At 39.5% G+C, this 21214-nt stretch overlaps 2 protein-coding genes across 5 annotated transcripts in view; one reads left to right on the top strand and one right to left on the bottom strand.

The window, feature by feature from the left end:
• LOC128885921 (autophagy-related protein 16-1) overlaps nt 1–21214 on the bottom strand; it is a 645660-nt gene that overhangs the window by 363269 nt on the left and 261177 nt on the right. The window lies entirely within an intron of this gene.
• Nucleotides 1–21214, top strand: part of LOC128885920 (uncharacterized) — a 104564-nt gene that overhangs the window by 80157 nt on the left and 3193 nt on the right. Inside the window, exons 3-4 of the mRNA XM_054140303.1 lie at nt 6414–6750; nt 9800–10465. Coding sequence (XP_053996278.1) covers nt 6414–6750; nt 9800–10465 — 1003 coding nt within the window. The remainder of the gene's footprint in view (nt 1–6413; nt 6751–9799; nt 10466–21214) is intronic.

Here is a 21214-nt window from a genome sequence, read left to right as displayed (position 1 = left end):
TCCTGCATCGCTTTCACAATTCACGTTCTTTAACGGGATTACGTTTGGGGGCGCGCACAAGGACTACGTCCGATGCGTCGCGGTTCGAATGAAATTTTCTTTGAAAAAGTTGTGACGGTAAAGTTGGTTTAAATACAGGGGAAATTCAATTACGTTTGAAAAACTGCGAGGACTGTGTGTTCCTCGTAAATGGTGCTCCTCGCAATCTGCTGAAATTTACGCCGCGAATACTCGTTCTAATGCATGAAATCGCAAGAAACGAGAGCTGTAAAAGAAAAAAAGAAAAAAGAAAGAAAAAAAGGAAACGGTTTTTCTGAGACGTTCGCGCGTTGAATCGCATTTATTTATTCGACTTAGTCGGTTTGCACTCTTCCTCTACCCCTTTCCGCTCCGTTTCCCTCTTACCCGATGGAAATTTAATGCAAGTCCACCTCACCCGACCATCGAACACGATTCCGTTCGTATTGAAACACGGTCGCGACGAATAATATGAGATTCATCGGGATGCAGCGGGCCGAGTCACTTGTAATTCTTTTCCGTCGTTGCCTTCGGCGTTCCCCGACTCCCTACTTCGACCTACAACCACCCTCTGATTCGTCTTACTCCGCCCAAACCACCCTGATCCGAGGCTCTCTTTTTTGGCTCGGTATTAGTTCGAAACACCGCGGTGTGGAAAGATCGACAGGAGTATTTGATACAGTTTTATACAATTTATTATAATAAATGGGTTTATCTGTTTAACATAAATTCAAAATCGGAAGAGCGACTCCTCAACTTACTTAGGCGTCCTCTTAAAGGAAGGGTAATTAATAATTAATACAGTTAGTAATATATATCAATGAATAATTGGCCATTATTCTTGACATAACATCTCGATATTATTAGACTCGATCAAGTCCGATCATAAGACGAAATTAATCCTCAAGATCCGCGCGAAAGTGGTGCAATTTTTATCACCGTCGCCCACCTTCTGCTCTCAGGAATCCGTTGAAACCCCGATTCATACTTAAACCAGCGCGAGCATCTGCCTGAAATAAATTGTCGAACTCCTTCGGGTTCGTTAACGACTCGAAGCTCGAGTTTCTGAACTTAGAACTCGTGTCATTAGCATAACTCGTTCGTTTGTTGTGTCTCAGACCAGCTATCCGCTAAAACTAAGTATGTACCCGGGCAATTTTATAAAGCGGATAAACGCTGTATTATTTGCTAAATAACCGACCCTATAAAGTTTATGGACGCTTTAACACGAGCTGCGTCCGTGCGGAGTTATTTGATCCAAGACACTGATCGCGAAATTTAATAGCGGCCCTGTCGCTGAAAAATACGATAAAAAGCGGGTACGCGATAATCGCGGAAACTGCGGAGGCGATTCGATTATACGTTCGACTCAATAGGGGCGTTTATCGCGGCCGGCCGCATAAGGACGCAATGATTTTTCGACTCGGGTTACGCTCCACGAAAACCCCGAGAATATTGAAATCATAACGCGCCAGCCATGAATATTATTCGGGTCTAAGGCAATATAATTTAAAATCGATGGAGCGACGTGGAATAAATTTGGCACCCTGCCGCTCACCGTAAGTCCTAAGCTTCGATGTCCAGGGGTGGAACGGGGAGGATTGGGTACTCTAACGTTCGGGTGGAACTTCGGTTAGATAATGATAGCGGTCCAGCACCTGGGTCCTCCTGATCGAAGTTTTCACCTCTTCCCCTTCCCTCGTGTGTTCTTTTCTTGCACAGGATGTATCAGAATTAAAGGGGTTGACTTAGTAACGCAACTCGAGATAACGGAAATGTTTTTTAGTGTTGAACGTGAAGCACTCATAAGATTTATAGAGTAGGTTATTCAATAAATAATACAGCGTTTTATATCTTTCGTGGCTTAAGAATAATATTTAACATTTAATTTAACATTTAATATCTACACCAATTATGGTCGTATTAAAAAAATTCCTTAGGAGAAACTAGCATTATTTTAACCAATACATTCAATGATAACACAGTATTTGATCATATCATGGCACAGTATATGTCATAAATATTAGTAGCAGATAAGGTGCTTTTAGAAAGTTTGTTGTTTACTTGTCAGTAAATAAATTTAAGACAACTATGAATCCCGTTGCACTCCTACAGTAATCAGTGTAGTGAGAAATGGAAAACAAAATTGTGCATCCGCATGTTGGTTCAAGTTTCCAGTAGACAAAATTGTGCCAAATCATTTATATAGATGAAGTAGAATGCAAACATTTGCCATGCGATATGCTAAAGGTGTGTACGTGATAAATATTTACCCGCTATGACACACTGTCCCTTCCTCAAAATTGTTATACCGCCTAAAAAAAAATTTGTGGCCAATCAGGAAAATTGATCGTAATAAACAACGTGGCTCGTGTTTTAATTAAATTCACTAGCACCATTCAAAGGAAGGTAATTTCATGTTATCGAAAAGAAAAAATGTCGAGAACGAAGTTATAATTTACCTCCTCTACTCTTCTGCGAAACAGAATATCGTGCAATTAATGTAAAATTGCATGTATTAAAAAGAAATTTAATGCTCCTATTAATTGAATTACCTAATTATTGAAATATTTTTATATAACAACATTTCTTCTATCCTAATATAATTAATAATTATAAGTCTGAATATAATTAATACCTAGGAGTCGAAGCATTATATAATTCACAATATAATATAAAATGGTATCCAACAAATTTAGAAGTGAAATTTCAAAAACACTAACAATAATTAAAAAAAGCTGATGATACAAAGCAAGTATCCAGCAACGAGAAACACGTTTGCCGAAATTCGAACACCGAAGAAACGAATCGGCGTTCTTACGTCTTCAAAGCGAGACAAAAATCATTACTACTCATTCTCCGGGCGATTCGGATTCATGGATTTTGCGAGGAATGTTCTATCCATATTCCTATTATCTCGCGAATCCAAGCAAACACGTGAAATATCGCGATGTTTGATGTGTTTGCATCCGCTGGTGACAAAAAGCAAAATGGGAATAAGCAAACAACGACGAAGCGTTCCCATTTCCGGACAAGCTACCCGGTATTACATCCCTTGCATGCAGATGCTAACGAAGGCGAGAAAAAACACAGGGAGGGGACCTGTTTGGGTGACTTGCTCGTAAATGTCAGTAAATTAGTGCTTCCACGTTTATTATCGTTAAACGGTAATTAGTTTTACCTACGGCGCCAGACTGTGCTCGAGAATAAAAAGCACTAAGACGCCTGTGTACAGGTATCCGTTCTACAGCATGGTCGATTTGTGCAATGTTATGTCGAAACTTTATTACAAGAAGTCATTTATTTATTTCATGTCTTTCTTGCATTGCAAGAGAATAAGGTACAGATAGATGAAATAAGAATCGGAAATGTATAAAGGGAAACTTTTAAAGAAGAGGTTCTAGATTCTTTAACAATTTTCATTGTCATTTTTGCTCAAGAAAGTTGTTGACTTCGTTTCTTTAATGAGTTATACGTTTTTCATAGCTTAGCATTTCCTGCTTGGGAAGTATAATTGAATTATTCGTAATTATAGTGTGCTCTCATTCCGTAATTAATCTAAAACTCCTCGATAAGAAACTAAACTACTTTAGAGCACTTTTTTCAAAACTTCAGAATTATTTTTTTATTTTTTAGTAATCATTTATCGACAAGTCAGACAATGTCTGTTCTTCAATTAATTCTAGCATACCATAATTGAAATGATAATATGCTTGCAAAAATATTGACAAACCATATTACATAATTATAAAGTCATTCTATCACTTCATTGCGTTAAAATTAAATGCAAGAAATTAATCTTCCATTTGGCCATTGATATCGTTGGGTTTTTGTACAGTTTCTTCATTTTCGCTAGTAACAGGAAACTCAGTTTAATATGTAAATCTTTTTCCTCCGAATTTAGTATTCATTCATCCAACGTTAGAGCCCACGTCAGGTTTCCTTCAGGAATAATTAAATGCCCGAGTGTACTTATTCGCAATATTACGAAGAGGCAGAACGTTGTTTTGCATCTGAATGTAAAGGTGCTTATACGTTGCGTTTGTAAAATTAGTCGTATACTCAGGGAGCTGAACCAATTGATAGTAATAGTAATTACAGACGGATGTCACCCATGCGTGACACACGCACTGGGGGTGCAGGTGCGCACATGGGTGACATCAGCACTGAACGTGGTAATGTGTCCTCCGTGATGCGTCCCTCTTCTTCAACCAAAATAAATTTTAAATTATTCATTTTAATACGAACTTTTATTCCATTTTCATTGATATACATTTGCACATAAATTGAAGGTATTTATTTCCATCTGAAGCAGATCGTGCTCCTTGACAATTATATAATATAACTTGCCAAGATTAAAATTATGTCGGACATATTTTTATCAATAAAGCAGTTATTCCAATTATGAGTTATATGCTGGAATTATTTTAAGAACAGCTACAATTTTAAACGAAGCAAATAGGTTCGAACAAATAAAGTAACTCAAGTGGCTCAATTGCCGTTCATATAATAGAAGTTGAGATTGCCAAATGACGTGCAACATATTTTCAATTATCCTGGATACGAGCAAGAGCAGAGAAAAAGAAAAAAAGAACATTAATCGCAAGTCTGACTATTCGTGCACTTGATATCGAAGCCAGTTCTGGGAATTTCGATGAAACAATGAGCGTATGTATTAAGTTCCGGTGGTCTATAAAGGAAGATGAAATGGCTCCTGCTCGAATCCGGGCCAGAATTTGTAATGGGAGCTGGTTAATGGATTTCCGCGGAGCTGTATGTTTTACTTTGCCAAATATCAGTGCGGCACAAATTGCACCTTGTGTTTCGCATACTTATCACGGACTACGGCAACGTTCCACGCTAAGCTCGTGCGATTACTTTAGGCGTTAGAGAATGAACTAATGACCCAGAAATCGACGTCGAAAACTCACTGAACTGACAAAATTTAGAGTAGAGGAGTAACTTTCTAAATCTTTTTATTAGATTATTTCTCTACTAATAAGCCTCTATTAATTTAAAATATTGTTTCTGGTGCGTATGTATATTTTTAAACATACTTTAATTGACATCCGTCTATAATTTTCAACTATTAATTCACGTGAAGAGGACCATGCTACCAGATAATAATATACATAGACATATACATATGTACGCATTAAAGATCCCATTAAATTTAATTTAATACTGCAAAAAACTTATATGTGTGCACGTATTTTTTTCAATTACATCTACACGAGAATTATCTCCCATAAACAACTTAAATCGTTCACTTAAACATGACTATAAACTTTATCGTTTCTAAATAAACAAAGATAAACACCGAAACTTTATCGCTTGAGATTGCCAAACAATTTACTACAGCTCCACCAATAATTTTTGCCGTAATAGTTTAATAATCGAGGGACATCGAACGCGACGCAATTGGTCAATTTGCTGGATGGTTCCATGTAGCGTTGCTATTCGAGCGTCAATTTAAAAATACATCCACCCGTAGCCATTAAGTTATTGCGACGACCAGCCATCGACAGGTTCACGCGCAGTGTTTACGTAGCGTGATTGTAAAATTTTTGCACGTTCGTTTCTGAAAAAAAAAAAAAAATAAACTCAACGTTCCGAGTCTCCGCGGGTGTATCGTTACGCGATCGAGGGCACTCGATTTTTCAGCGCGTCGACCATTTTGATTTTAAACGAATATTAACAGAAGCGAAGCGATACGCGACGTATCGGGTGGTTGTATTAAGTAAAACAATATTTTTCAAAATTATTTTCGCGTGTTGGATACACGAACGGAATTCTTTCAAGCGAACCTTTGTTTTCGAGGGAATTGCTTTCGAACAATTGTCGGCCGCATCGTCGACAAAGCCGCCTTTGTGGTCCTTCGTGCGGACCACTGCTGTGTTTAGCCGAGGATGCTTACCCGTCGCATTTATCAAAGTATTTTAATGTACTTTCATATTGCAACAATGTACTGCAAAAGAACGAAATTCTTCCACTCGTTCGCGTGTATGAATAATTGGGGTGATGTATTGTTCTGGCTATAAGAGCAGTCGCGTTAAGTTGACTGAGACTTCATTTCGCGTTTTGGGGGTTAACAATAAGGGTAAAAGTGGTACATATACAGATTAATACGAAATTATAATAAATGACACATTAATTAGTGAAGATTTTAAAGTTAGTATTTCTTAGACCTGTCAAACATTTACTGACAATTTTGACATAATGCGACACTTGTTTTTAATTTAATAGAATAAATTATATATGTAAACTGAGTTTGATACTAAACAATTTTGCTAGCGTTCTTAAACAAATAAATAATATTTACCACACTACTCTTTTTGATATTTCTACGATTCCGTTTATAAAACAATCCTTCAACCGTTTCATTTTTGTTTCAGATCCGCCAACTATGCGAACGCGACAAAGCAGTGCGAGCTTTCGGACATGGACCGTCTAACTGTCGCGGGTTCCAACGCTTTCCAATCAGCTAAAGGCTTCGATTATCTGGAGAATCATTGCGTGGACGAGCCAGTCAAGCTCTGCGAATTCAAGAAACTTGCAGGTCGCATTCTCAAGACCGTAGATTCTGTCTACCAAGATGTTGGAACTGCTGAGGAGTGCCGCGAGCTTTGTCTTAATTCTCCGTTCCGTTGCCATTCGTACGATTATGGTGACACTGGCGACATGGTCTGCCGTCTCAGTCATCACTCCAGAGCCACCCTCTCCGACATTCAGGTAAGAAAAGAAGGTTCATTGTAATTTAGATCTAAATTCTTAGAGACGTTCCACTAATTCCATGTTTTCTAATGTTATTTTAAATACTATTTAACTTATCAGACGTTGCCTAAATATACGCTAGAAACGAACCAACAAATTTTTTTTATCTATATTTAATATTTTCTTATTCGACGAGAGCACTGCAAAATTTTTCCATGTAGGACACAATTTTAATATCGGTTGTCACAGCCAGTGAGATTCTAGAAACATGAAAAGTTGTTATTAAATTATTTTTATAAGTACGAGAACATATCCGTTAAATCAAATTTTAACAATCATTTATCAAACATTTGAGCCTTCTCTTATCAAATGCATTTTCCTTCTGAGTTAATAATTTCGATAAAACATAAAGAGGTGTCTCGAGAAGAACAATATTACATTCCACATTTTCCTCTTACTTTTGTTTCGTTGAACTTTTATAAAGAAACCCTACGAGTTGCGCTGTACTTTAAAGAATTTATGGTGGAACTCGAGATATACTCAAGGTTACAAGAAAGGTAACAAAAAATTCTAGAACAAGTTCAATTAGTAACGTAACAACGTTAAGCAATAGGTAATTTTTTGAACGTTTGAAAGCACTCTGTATATTTTTTTGTGTTAGATCATTTTTTAACTTTTTCTCGACGATTCGAGTCATTATTTTTTCTATATGTAGATGACTTCTAGTCCTTTAATAAAAAGTTATCCATTAGAAAAAGCTGCTTTCTTAATATTTCAGATAGTTTTATGTTAATTTAACATGTAGAAAATTTCAGTAGCAATTGTAGAAAATTCATCGTTAAAAATTAAAACATTTTGTCTTTTTCAAATATTCAACAACTTCCTGTTTAAGCTGTGATCATTTAACCCAAAATTAATTTACTTCAAAGAAGACTCAAAAATCCTGAATCGAATGAATGATCCAAACAGAAAAATATAAATTAAATCTAAAATTAAGTCATACAAAGAATGCTATTCAAACTAAAACCATTAAATACCAGAAGCACACAAAACTCAAATAACCGACTATTTTATTCGACAAAAAATGTTCGATAAAACATTAATCGAAATTATTCCGTGGGAATGCTGGAAACTGTTTTTGACGTTGAACGTCGTCGCGCAGATAACTTGCTTTAATCTATCCGGCACACAAAAGTAAAACAATTTAACGTCAATCCTGACCGTAGAATTCGCTTAGAAATCGTAGACCACACATTTCACACGTTCCCCTCTGCCACGTACTCTTGAAAGGGTCAACGGGGATTTTCTGTAAACCTGATTACATCGCACACGTGCAAACCGGGTCGAACAATTCGCCGAGAGCGCATTCGTAGAAAATCGAGTTTCCATCGCAGATGCTTACCCCATCGAGCCTGTGGGTGGCTCTTCAACTCGTGCATACGAGAGAACGGTGCCTCATACCAGAGAAAGTCAAGACAAAGACTTTTCTTCTCGCCAACCTGTTGAGGAATCGGTTCGCTCTATTTCTGCTGGCGTTTTACATCGAACTGAATCACTTGTACTTTTAACGGTTCGTGCTCGTCACGATTCCTGCCACGTTCCTCTTCAACCTAGCCGCCATCTTCGAAAGACCTCCCCTACAGATAGGAGAAATTGGAACGAAACTCGGAATCCTCTTCCTATTGTCTATCCTCTCTAATCGAAACGAGAGACTTCCATGCGTGAATTTCTTGGTAAAATATTATTGATAATAGCTTCTTCGAGTTGATTTAATATTTTTAACTTGCTCATTTATATGTGTATGATTCATGGAAATATGCATTTTTAATAAACGATGCAATAACGTCCCTTAGAATTAATTAAAAGGTCGTAGATGTTTAGTTTAATCTTACAGAAATATAAGATCGGAATAGTATTCGTATTTCCTGTTTCATTATTTGCAAGTATCATTATCGAGAAGGGTTATCGAGTTTCAACATCATCTATCAAAATTCCAATCTCCCGAGCGCCAGTTTACTCCGTGGAATATAATTTCGAATAATTGTTTTATGATAATATGAATACAAAACAGAATAGCCTATCGATTTAATGTTTACGCAGGATCAACGCGAAAATAATATTTAATCATTTGTCAGCTACAATATATTGTCTGCCCAGTTATTTATTATAGTCCTGTAGAAGTACACGAAAATATAAAATTAAATTGAAACATGAAGATTATCTAATACGAAAAAAGAAAAAGTAGTGAGAATTTAATTTTTAATTATTTGAACTTTAAATAACTTTGAACTATATATTTTTACTGTATCTTTAAAAGCAGAATAAAGAAAACATTTTCATTGCTACGAATGAAGATAGTTGAAAGAAAAACACTGCAAAATGCAATATTACACAAATCTAAACCGTTTCTCATCAAGTTTTTAATAGTGCCATTTAAAACTGGCGTTACTTCCAACGGAAACTATGGTTTTGCTTTCATTGCGGCCAAAATCCGACCTCGACTTAGTCCCAAGTCAATTTACATACTCTCGCCAGAAATTGGATTGAAAAATTAAAATTGCTTTTAAAACCTAAAAGTTTACATTTACTTTCCAGCCTTTGCTCTGTTCGAATTAAAAACATTTCTAATTCAATAAACTCGTCCGTAACATCGACCCCAGGAGAACGATTAAAAAAGACATTTAACACTTTAACATTTTAAATACTATCGTCAGGAATGTTGTAGACTAATAAACATGATATTAGTTAACTCATAGACATCAGTGGCTAAGTCGTTCACGTCTAAATTTGTCAAATACCGACAAAATTTGTCAATACAATTCATATCTTATATTCTCAGCATTTATCCCATGGATAGGCCTCAATGTCAATAAATATACCTGAAATGATTACTTAAAGAGTAAAAGAATGATTTAAAAATGAATCGTGCATGCAAGTCATCCGTTCGAAATTGATTTTTAACAGACTTCGAAAAGGAGGAGGTTACTCAATTTGACATGTATATTTTTTTTTTTTTTTTCTAAATATATTTATCCTATCTATAAAATACTAATTTTGCTGATTTCAGGAACCGTATCTCGACGTGCCAGAGGGCTCAACCTACGAGCTGAGCTCCTGTTACAACGTCACCATCGACTGTCGCGCCGGTGACATGGTTACGAGGATCCAAACCAGCAAGCTCTTCTACGGCAAGGTATACGTGAAGGGTTCGCCCAACTCGTGTGTACAGGACGTGAAAGGTGCCTTGGAATTTGAGCTCCGCATGGCCTACGACGATTTGGAGTGCAACATCAGACAACAGGGTCTGGGTCGTTACCTGAACGACGTCGTGATCCAACACCACGACACGATCGTCACCAGTTCCGATCTCGGGCTGGCCGTCGCCTGCCAATACGATCTGACAAACAAAACAGTGTCGAACGAAGTCGATCTCGGCGTGCACGGTGACATAACTCCCGCCTTGTCGGAGGAAGTGATCGTCGACTCGCCCAACGTCGCCATGAAGATCACCGACCGCAGTGGAAGCGACGCGATCCCGTCGGCCGAAGTCGGGGATCCGTTGGCGCTCAAGTTCGAGATCCTCGACCCGAACAGTCCCTACGAGATCTTCGTGCGAGAGCTGGTAGCCATGGACGGCGTGGACTCTAGCGAGATAGTCTTAATTGACTCGGACGGTTGCCCCACCGATCATGTCATCATGGGACCTCTCTACAAGTCGGCTACCACCGGCAAGGTGAGTTAATGGTTATCATCCATCCAGCATTCGTCGGCCGGCCAACTTTCGCGGCGAGCCGCGCACTTTCTAACGAGATCATAAACAGAACGCGTTATTTGTTAACGCGGAAACGTGTCTCGTTACGGGACGATCGCGGACGGGTCGAACTGTGATGGACGCGGGATATGGGGAAGGTAACAGCTGTCACACCGCGAAATATTGTTGCCTGAGACGCGTGCAATTCCACCTACGCACGACGCGAGGAGTTAATGATAGATCGGGTTGGGTAAAGACCGATTCTAATTTGGCAGACGCGGCGCAGCCATAGGCGACACGGCTAATACAGATGATTGGCATCGATAATGTCGATACGTGGCCGGGGTGACCGTTATGGGAAAACGCGGCGAACGCTGCTTTCGAGCGCGTTGACTCTGGTGGAAGAGAGAAAGGGAGAAACGGTTGGTCTCTCCCCATGGATGGAAGAAGCCGCGAGTCAACCAGTTAGACTAACTTCATGCTAATCAATCACTCGGACGGATTTTACGACGGGAAGCAATTTGCTCGCGCCGTAATAGGTCGCATCGCTGATGCACCGCCGTCTTGGCGATGACGCGTCATGATGCGCCGGACGGAGGTCGCGTTTCATCCGTGAGTTGGTCATTACTTTCCACAGGCGGAGCGTAATGTTCGCTGTCGGTTGGAAATTCGGGAAGTAAACGATTCCTTGTTACGGTTGAGGCGGGGAACGGATCTGTTTACACAGTTAAGCGAAGTGCCAGGTGCTGATGCGGAGTGAGAGCCGTTTTAATACCCCTCGGCGTACTCGCTGTTTGAAACCGATACTTCGTTATGAAACTGAGGCAAGTTTATGGGGCGATTTGACACTTATTGAGACGTGAAATTGTTGAGTCGATACGGATCGGTTACGACGAGTTTGGTAATGGTTCATTAAGGTTCTAGATTTGTCGGAAGTCGAATGAAAAAACAATTGATATCCAAGTTAGACGTAGTTATAATAGGTATTTAGTATGGTGATAATTTGATTTTGTAATTTCTTGGAGAATGTGTTTTTAGAGTTGAGGGCACTTTGTTCGTACAGTATTGATCCAATAATTGAGACGTTCGAATTATAGTTAATTATAGGTTGTTTGAATCATTTATTTTCGTCAAGAAAGGTACATCAACTCACTCATGATATTATGTATACTATGAATTGTAGTATATAAGTTTCTTTTCTTTAATACATATGTAGAAAGAGAATTTTGATTATAGCAAGAATATTTTTTTTACATATGTATAACAATTAAAAATTGCTTTCCTCTTTTTTTCCGTTTGACACCATTTTATATTGTCTTAGAATCTAACGGATTCATTGAGTATTCCCAAAGAAGTTCAAATATGTTATAGAAATACCTATACAAGTAGCTATAAGCTATAAGCTCAAAATAATAGTAGTCATTAGTTCATATAATCGACAATCTTAACCATCAGCAAAATAATCTTTTGCAGAGATTGTAATCGAATCTGATTCTATACGAGCTTTTCTTTTCACTAATATAAAGTGCTCGCAGTACAGAGATACCGGAAATTAAGAGTCGATTTAAAATGGAAATTTATTACGCGGGACGTGTAAGTGCGAAACCAACTTGAAGGTACTGGCGGCGTAAATAAAATTCCCTCGGGTTACCTCGGCCCATGTGTTTCAGTTAGGGGCTGATGCAATATCACTTACGAGGTACCGCAGAGACGCTTCCATTTTGATCTCTGCTTCCAAAGAACAAGGAGACAGGAGGCGATGAGTATAAAAATCAGTGTGCCACAGAGTATCTTAAACAGACCGTCTCTATATTTCTTTGCCTTTAAACACGAATCTCGTCTTGTCAAACTTCCTTCTGTTAACCAGGATAAATCTTATCAAACGAAACTGTGATTTAGAAGAATCATTGGTCTTTTAACTGTGCACGCAGAAAGAAAGTAATTTGATCGTTCAGCAATTCAAATTTCTTTGCACAAATTCGAAACTGAAAAGTAAATAAAGAGACAGAAATAGATTTCTGAAAAAAGAAGAATGAATTACTTTGCTACAGGTCAACATTACTGAATGACCAACGACGATCAATTCAAACTATTTCAATAATTGTCATAAATTGTCTTCGCAATACACGTGCCTTCATAAATACAATACCTATTCGCATTAAACTGTTACCATGGAGCTTACCACGAATTAATTAACAATTTCCAAGTAGGCTTTTTTTCTGTAAAAGGTAAGGTTCATTTCAACCGCACAATGATAGACGAGCGTATCACAGATATGAGTAATCACTGGTCGAACAACGTATGTTTCTACCGTGCGCCAAATAAGGAAGCAAACAATTAGCTTCGACATCGTGTCAGTGCCCGGAGATATAATTTCCTTGTCAGGACAGTCGAAGCGGATTAGCCAGGGATCATTAATTCCTGCACATTTAATGGGTGTCCAATGGCGATAGGAAAAGTCACGCATCGCGTGATACAGGACCAGCTAACGTAGATACAAATGATTTCGAGTGATCTGATCATGGCATCGCTGAAGGATTATTACTTCTCACACGTGAATCAAATGATTATTCCCAATTGGCAAAGCATTCGTGTTGCAGTCTGATTAATTTTATCCAACTTAGATCTTCCTCGGAATTTTTGCTTATTTATGCATTGGGAAATCGTGACCAGTGATCATCAAATCTGAATTGTCTGAAATCTGAATCTGAGAACTTCCTAAGACCCTAAGGACTTTCTCATGGATTCCAAAAACTTGTAGCTACATTCATTCAATTTCAAAAAAATTCATTTACACTTCCCTGATGCATAACCCTAAAACCCCGTCAAACGAACATCTTAGCACGTACTGTTGCCATTTTCTCACGTTAAAATTCACCGACATCACCCCTGAACTTTACCAGCACAGCATTCAACGTCGAAACTGGGTAGCACAACTTCTTTCAAAGTTCTAAGAACTCGTCCAGCATTTTCGAGTCTCATCGCTCACGAATGCCGGCATTCGTCGACGAGCAAAAGCAAAACGGATCGCAGCGATAGTGGCAAGCAGAACGAAGAATCCTCCATGGCGAGGGGGGTAGACAACAAGAGGCATACCGCCTCGTTAACTCGTCGTTCCACATCATTTGCTCACGCCAGCGCCAGGCAATATCGCTTTATTAGAAAGTAATAACAGTCCCAGGCTGAAAGAAAGAGCGAATTTATATCCGCTAATCCAGAAAAGACGCGGCGCATCGAGATATATCACCGAGTCGTGTGCATCCTGACGCTCCATCCCCCTCCCATATGCGGGGGGGAACCAGCTCCCATTCGTACCACGATCTCGTACCACCGATTCCGCAGATCACGCGAGCTAACCTCATTTCCTCCCCAGACTTGTCCAAGTAACGAGGCCTGGATCTACGAATAGCTGACTGTACGTGCTCCTTCGTACACAGGAAATTACAATTCGCGGAACAAGAATTTAACCAGGAGAAGCGCCGCTGGGCAACGAGACAGCGCTACACAAATGGCCAAGACGGCATTTACTCGACACGAAACATGTTGAATCCAGGATTGCTTAAGAAAGAACCGTTTTGATCTAGCTGGAGGGCTGAATAACATTTCTAACTGTAAGCTCGAAGGACCTCTCTTTTAATGCAACTTGAATTATGCCTTTCTTCCGAGGAAAAATGTTCCAGAGCTTATGGTTCAATGCGTGTAACTCTGAGCTCCAAGAAAGTCGATCTTCAGACTTGATGAATGTTAGAACGTTGATTTCTAACCAAGAAAGTTATTTTACTCTGTCACCAGACTCAAAATCTCGTTTAATTTTTCTTCAATCTTCACTTAACAAAATGGCGAAAAATCTATAACAGATTACAGTATCAGCTGGTACACTTCCTCGGACGTTTTAACTCCATCTTAATAACTTTATATATTAAGAACTCTATCGTACAATAGTCTCCACCGAGCCATCACGTACGCAGAATGATGACTTCCTGGAACCCTAAGGACATTCTCACGGGCTTAGCAAGAGTTACAGTATGTAACTGTACAGTATCGGAACGTGCCTAAGTAACTAGATGCGCGATTACGTTGGATCTTCGAAGTCATTTGCTCATCTGTTGCGTAATAAATCTTGGGACCGATACGTGAAAGATGCGGCATCCAAAGTGATAAAACTGTCAAAGACTGGTGGCAGGCATCACCTTATCGATGAATATTTATGAGTCACGAGCATCGTCGTCGATGGATGACACGATGATAAACGTTGGCGACACTGCTTCCATTCTCACGCCAAGTCGCGTAACCCTGATTCTTTGGGAACAATTGCTCGGTGAACATGGCAGGCGAAGGATTTTCCTGGAAACCGTTTCTCGTGGACGCGTTAAATGTTGTTTCTTATTGTGCGTGCGCACTTATCTCGTTGAGCGTTAATGAGATCCCCTCCCGGGATCACAGAGCGTGTTTACTGTTTTGCCTTTTGCGCAACTGTGATAACGTTACTCGTTAACAATTTCCGTTTCTTTCAAAGGCGACCGAAGAAACGGAGGTAATTTAATGGTCGTGGTAATTGTGAGAGGAATTGGAACTTGAGAAGTGGTTGGAGATTAAGGCTAAAGTGTGGGGATTCGAGGATGAAATTTGTATCGGAGTGAAGCTCTGATTAATTCCAATAAATTAACTTAAGCTGTCGCCAGGTAGCTTTTCTATTAATATCAGGTGTAGTATGATCATCTGATTTCTTTAAAGCCTCGTAATTTTGTGTCAACAGTCAAATTTTCTTATTATTCGATCATTTGTTTACCTCTACATAATTTACATAAATACAATGCTGAAGATAGTTTTCATACCTCGAATGTGAACATCCTCCACGAAAATAATATGCCTGAGTATTGTTTAGTAGTAAACCTTCATGAATTAAGAACAAGAAGAAAAGAAAAGTGGATTTTACATGTTATTTTCTTTCTATTGTTCAACAATCTTCTTATGCAAATTATTCCCTTTTCAATCGGCTTATCCTGAGAAAGAACGTTGCAGTAAGAATCACAGCAATTTGAAAAATTACTACCCTTGACAACAGTGTTTTCACTTAAGATTTAATGCTTGTGATTGTTAGTCAAGAGTCAAACCTTCTTCTTACTCGACATTTTACTTACCCCTATTAGCTTTCAAGCCATTTAACTAAATAGGCTATTCACATACAAGTCAGGAAATAATTTTCATGCCTCGAACATGAACATCCTCCGAGGTAAAAATATGTCTCTGTATACTCTACTCACATGTCTGTCAATGGAGTGCTGTTCCTTGTTAGTAAACCACGAGAAAAAGAAGAAAGCAGTGCTCTTATGCAAATTATTCACTTTTCCCGGTTTTTCTCGGGCAGAGAATGTCGCAGCAAGAGTCACAGCAGTCTGACCAATTACGAATGGTCGTTATACCATTATGGACACGTCAAGGAAGAAGATAAAAGGGATACTTCCTTTCGCCTCGGCACTTTCGTTTTCCAGGCGTTTGAAACGGGACAGCAGAGAAAGAAAAGCGTCTCGCGTCGTTGCAAGAACCGACGAATACAGCCGCCTTACGGTAGCTCGCTCGGAATGTACAAAACGGGCGAGAATAATTTGTCGCCGCGACTGTTCAACACGTGACGACTTTGGAACGCGGTTAATCAACCGCTTGTCTCGTTTGCTACTGTCAGAAATTTTATTAGCCGCGGGTGAGTGGATGGCGAGAAAAACGACCAACGACGAAACATTCAGGACTCGGGACTCAAACGGCTGGCAAAGGAATCCGTCTCGCCTAACCCAGGAATTTGCCAAAAGTCAGCTTTTTTGGTATCCCTGTCACGTAGCCAAGCCGCGGGAACGTGGCTCCTCTATTTCACAATCGGTTTGAATGAAATTGGAAACATTTCTCAGCCAGTACGCGTCTACGTGTAGATTCTGGTGTCAGTATACACATGCAGGGTGTTTCATACCGCAGGAGATCTGTTTAGAGTCGTCTGGAGGGAGGATTCGAGAATTATAACGAAGAGATACGTTATCCAGGCGCATGATTCAGTAATTATTTGTTTGGGCTCGTGAGAAGTTAGTGGTGAGAAAATCTTCGCGATAAATGCTTTCATCCGCGACGGGATTAAGGATAAATCTGATCAAAAGGTTCTCATCATTCTCGTCGAAGGCGCACTTGGCGTGCTCTAAGATCCAATCATTAGGTCTTTCGAGAAGATTGTAAATTTTTAGGGCAAAGGTCACGACGAATATTTATTTATTGATGGCATATATACGGAAATAACCAACTAGAGTAAACGATTCTTTTTATTAGAACAGAGCTGTAGAGAAGTCATTGATCACGTAAAAAATTAGTAAAATGAAATTGAAGTACACAAACAGCAATAATTCTAATTTGTAGAAGAATAAATATTGTGAGTGCTTACATAGTGTCTACTATTAAATACTCGTAGATAAGTTATCGTGTAGTGATGTTTCGCAACAATTGAGGCAGGGCATCAAATTAGAAAATAGAATGAAGAAGGAAGAGTGTAATTAGATACTCGAGCAACACGCCATACCATACCAGGCCGCCGGTTCATAGAAAGAACTCTCATCACGCGGCAAGGTAACGACCCCAGACCACTCATCTAAATTGTATAAAGGATTTTCATTGCGAAATGCAACAGTGGCATCCTGAGAAACATGACGTAGCCAGGACAGCTGTTATAATATGGGTCAAAATATTTGACTGCATTGCAATATTAAATTAAAAACTACCGATGTTACATTTTGAGACATTAAAAGTTGATTAAATATCACGCTATCCTGAGAAACAGTTAGTATACAATACATAAGTTTCAAGATAAAATTCCTCAATTATCTAATCTAATTTAGACAGGGTCCAGTAGGTAGCAAAGGGCAATTTAAAAAAAAAACAAGAACAACCATATCTCTTTCCCAAGTTTGATACAAAAAGTACATTATACTATTTATTAGTTTCGTGACAACCGAGACATCTTTATTTTAACTTTCGTTTATTTTTCCTTAAAGGGATTCCGCCTCTCCCAATTTGCGCGGTGATTCGGAACTCTTGACCGCCGGTGCACGTCTGACCTCTCAGTTCGTTTCATCTCGTGCAAAGAGTGCCCGGTCGTCGTCCACGCGTCACGTTCGTCGACGTTCCAGCGCCCTCGTGGAAAGGGAACGCAGAAACGGCTCTCGTACCAGATGCCGCGGATACGCGGCGCGTTTCTTTTCCCGCGTTTTGCCGATCCACGGCTTCTCTATGGCCTTCCGCCGGCGTCTCTGGCTGACGTGGAGTTAATAAAGTTCCGCTCGTTCTACGAGACGTATCCGCCAAAGAAACAGCTAAATGAAGCTGTACGCGGAATGAAGCATATTTTAATGTCTTACTCCCTACCCCCCAGCCCCACTCCACGCCCCGATAATGTACGTGCCCGGTGTGTAAATATGATGAACTTGGTAATGCGCCGTGGAAACCAGTTTGGAGGATGTACACGCGCGTTCAGCGGTCCGGGGGTGATCGTGAATCAAGACGCGTTTCCCCAGTTCGACGAAGAAGCGGCCAAAGAACCGACGACAGGAACGATCGGAGTTGATTTTTTTCCACTCCCGTCGATTGGTAGCCAGAGGTGGGGTAATGGCGGACAAAATGCAGTTACGTGGACAAGAACCGTGTTCGAATCCGGGGGCTGTCAGGCTTCTTTGATTAAAGGACCCGGTCGAAGAGGACGTAAATAGTCGATACTTGGCGGTGACAGGTAGTGATGGGCCATGAGCCATGAGTATGATCGAGCAGTATCGATACTTTATAGTGAAGAATTCTGATTCCGAAACCGCGAATAATTCTCCATATGTTAAAAGGTATCGATACTTGAGCGATACCGAAGTGATACTTAAGTGATAGCATCATATTCAGATGTCTCGAAGCTGTACAAGTATGTTTACTGCGAATGTTTATACAAATGTAATTTCTTTTCGCGGATATAGATAGAAAACGAACATTGAAATGAAAATATGTTTTATACTTTATCCTCTTATGGTTGATATTTCATATATTTTTGTAATTATGCACATTCTCACAGATTTCTCCATATTTCCATTTGCCACAAATACATAAATATCCGGAGCCTTGGATGGGTTTATAGGTTCGTACCTATATCTTGAACATTTGAAAGCGTAATAATTTCGTTCTATCATTCTCACATTTACTCCTTGCTGTGCTCAAGCATATTTATCTGAGGCATTTATCAATCGTCTTGATATTTAGTATCATGTTAATTTCGATTACTTTATGGGACAGACCACTGTTAAAGCATTTTTAAGAGCACTTTTCAGTATATTTTATTCACGATATAAACCAACAAAATCCGGTATATAACGAACTTCCAAATGAATACCTGAGCATCGAATTGCTTGAAAATCTTGTATCTTGTAATTTATTTAAGTGGCTAACTATTTTGATGAAGTTATTTTACTGAATATGCGCCTTACAATACTTATTTTCACTCTTTTTATGCACAAATCGATTAACTCCACGTTTTGAAAAATCTTAAATTTAAGTGTCAAAGCACTTGATATAGTCATAACTTTTTATATTTATAATAACTTTCCTGAATAATAAATTCCCTAAATTTCATTTCTCAACTTTTTGTTTCATGGAGTTAATCGATTTGTGCAATGAACGTGCTCATATCTGTGAGAACCTATAGTTCGGATACCTAGGGATCGCTAAATCTGTACTGTAGCTGAGTACGCGCATGCTACAGCCCCTGAGGGCTGCTAGAAAATCATGAAAAAGACTCCTATTACGCCCATCACTAGTGACAGGCGTTCATTCTCGAACGGTGCCGACTATCATGAATCGCGAATAGGGGGATATCGTTGAGAACGGAAAAAGGGAATCAATTTGTGAGTAGAAATTAAAGGGGCTAGCCGCGGACTGGTACAGGTCATCGCGAAGGATGTGCTCGCGCTTTAATGGCGTCCGTAAAAGCGGGTGCTTAGGCTGTTACTAATCCCATAATCCCGTGTAATTGCTGTTACACCGGCGCGCTCTAATGAAGTGCAAAAAATTAGGGCGTAGTTGTTGCAAGGAACGTGGAACTAGTTTGTCTCCGTGATCCTCTATTACGCGTATTGCGTGCGATGGCCAACGCCTGGCCGTGTTATGCGAATTCCTAGCGACGGCATTCTACACGACTCCAGGTCCCGTGGTTTTCTTACTCGAATGCGAGCAAAAGCGAACGCAGTTTCAGGGCGATTTATGCGCGGGAAACGCGACCTGCGGGGATTACTCGCCCGGACGATCCGAGGCGTAGGGCTTCGGGGAAATGAATTTCAGGTGCCCCTTTTTAAACTGTAGTTTAAATTACGTTCGACATTTGTGAAAAAAATTTACGACAGAACCACTGATAAACAGTTATGACGTGGTTGTTACAAACGCTTGAAGTGAAAACGTTTTCTCCCGTGAAGTGAAATCAGTCGAGATAAATTTGTCTGTAGCCTTTTGGTCTTCTTTGTCAGATAATGGAACTAATTATATTTCCTGTTATTTTCCAAGCATCTAACTAGATGAAAAGGCTGAGAAAAATGCCGGTACCTCGGATCCCCCATGAGATGCAAATTTTATTCTCGTAACATCCGCGCTTGATGGTAGTTTAATTCGCCTCCTGCGCTAGATGAAAACCATGGAAATCGTGTGACGCTGTATTCAGTGGCGGCACTATTCATGTACATGAGAGTAAAAAAAATAAAATGAAGATACAGAGACAGGCGACGGATTATGGCGGCACTTGGGTTGACTCCTCCAATTTATCACCAGAAATACGCAAAAAACATTCAGCTGTTACGTTCTGAGTTATTCGGCAGAGCTCCCGACGACGAAGTATTATCTTAATGATGAATAATGGCGCAAAATGATTCCTCGCGTGACTCAGAGATTGGATGGAAGAACAGAATGCTAATATCGAATCTTCTCACGGTCATCGAAAGTTTTAATAAATACAAGCATTTTACTTTGTGATTCGATGTACGCAAAATACGTCACTTTGTCATCTGCCAAGCTGACTTCCTTTGATAAATATTTCAATTCCCAGCTACATAGTTTTCAATTTGATAGTTTCAGAGTAAGTAAAGGTTCATCAAGGTTTCCTTAGCAGGAAGAATCATGCAGGCACAATGAAGGTACTTAAAGTGACTTATCATTCTTGTGATCAAGAATTCTTTGTCATTTCTCCTCATTTGTCTTGCTAGATCTTGTTCGGAGGAGCCCAAATTCTAATCGAAACTTGGAAGACTCGGAGCTTGTTCGACTTGCAGGCTCGACTTCCCCAAAATTAAGAGCATATTCAAAACTTATGATGAAACCGTTCAGAACTTTCCATAGACTCCTCCATGTACCCCTGGGTTTGCAACTTATTTCACGAACAAGAACTCAATAACGAAAAGGAATTTCAACTTGGTAGACTGACTTAGTGCACGTAGATCAGGAGAATTTTTCGAACAGTGGATGCTTGAGAGCATTGACTAAAATAGAGTTTCCCGAGATGGGAAGTTAGATACTTGGATCTTCTAAGAATTCGAAAACTAATGGGGATCCTTCAACAACTCTAAGTTAGATCTATTCTATGTTAGAGGTAGAGGTTGAGGATTGGACGCTGAGGTCTGTTAAAACTTGGCAAATTACTTAGAATAAGTATTTATACATCAGAAAATGAAGTATATGAATAAT

Source organism: Hylaeus anthracinus, unplaced genomic scaffold, assembly GCF_026225885.1.
Source record: "Hylaeus anthracinus isolate JK02 unplaced genomic scaffold, UHH_iyHylAnth1.0_haploid 11982, whole genome shotgun sequence".
Lineage (NCBI taxonomy): Eukaryota > Metazoa > Arthropoda > Insecta > Hymenoptera > Colletidae > Hylaeus > Hylaeus anthracinus.
The sequence above is the reverse complement of the archived record's forward strand: the minus strand, read 5'-3'. Positions and strand labels throughout refer to the sequence as shown.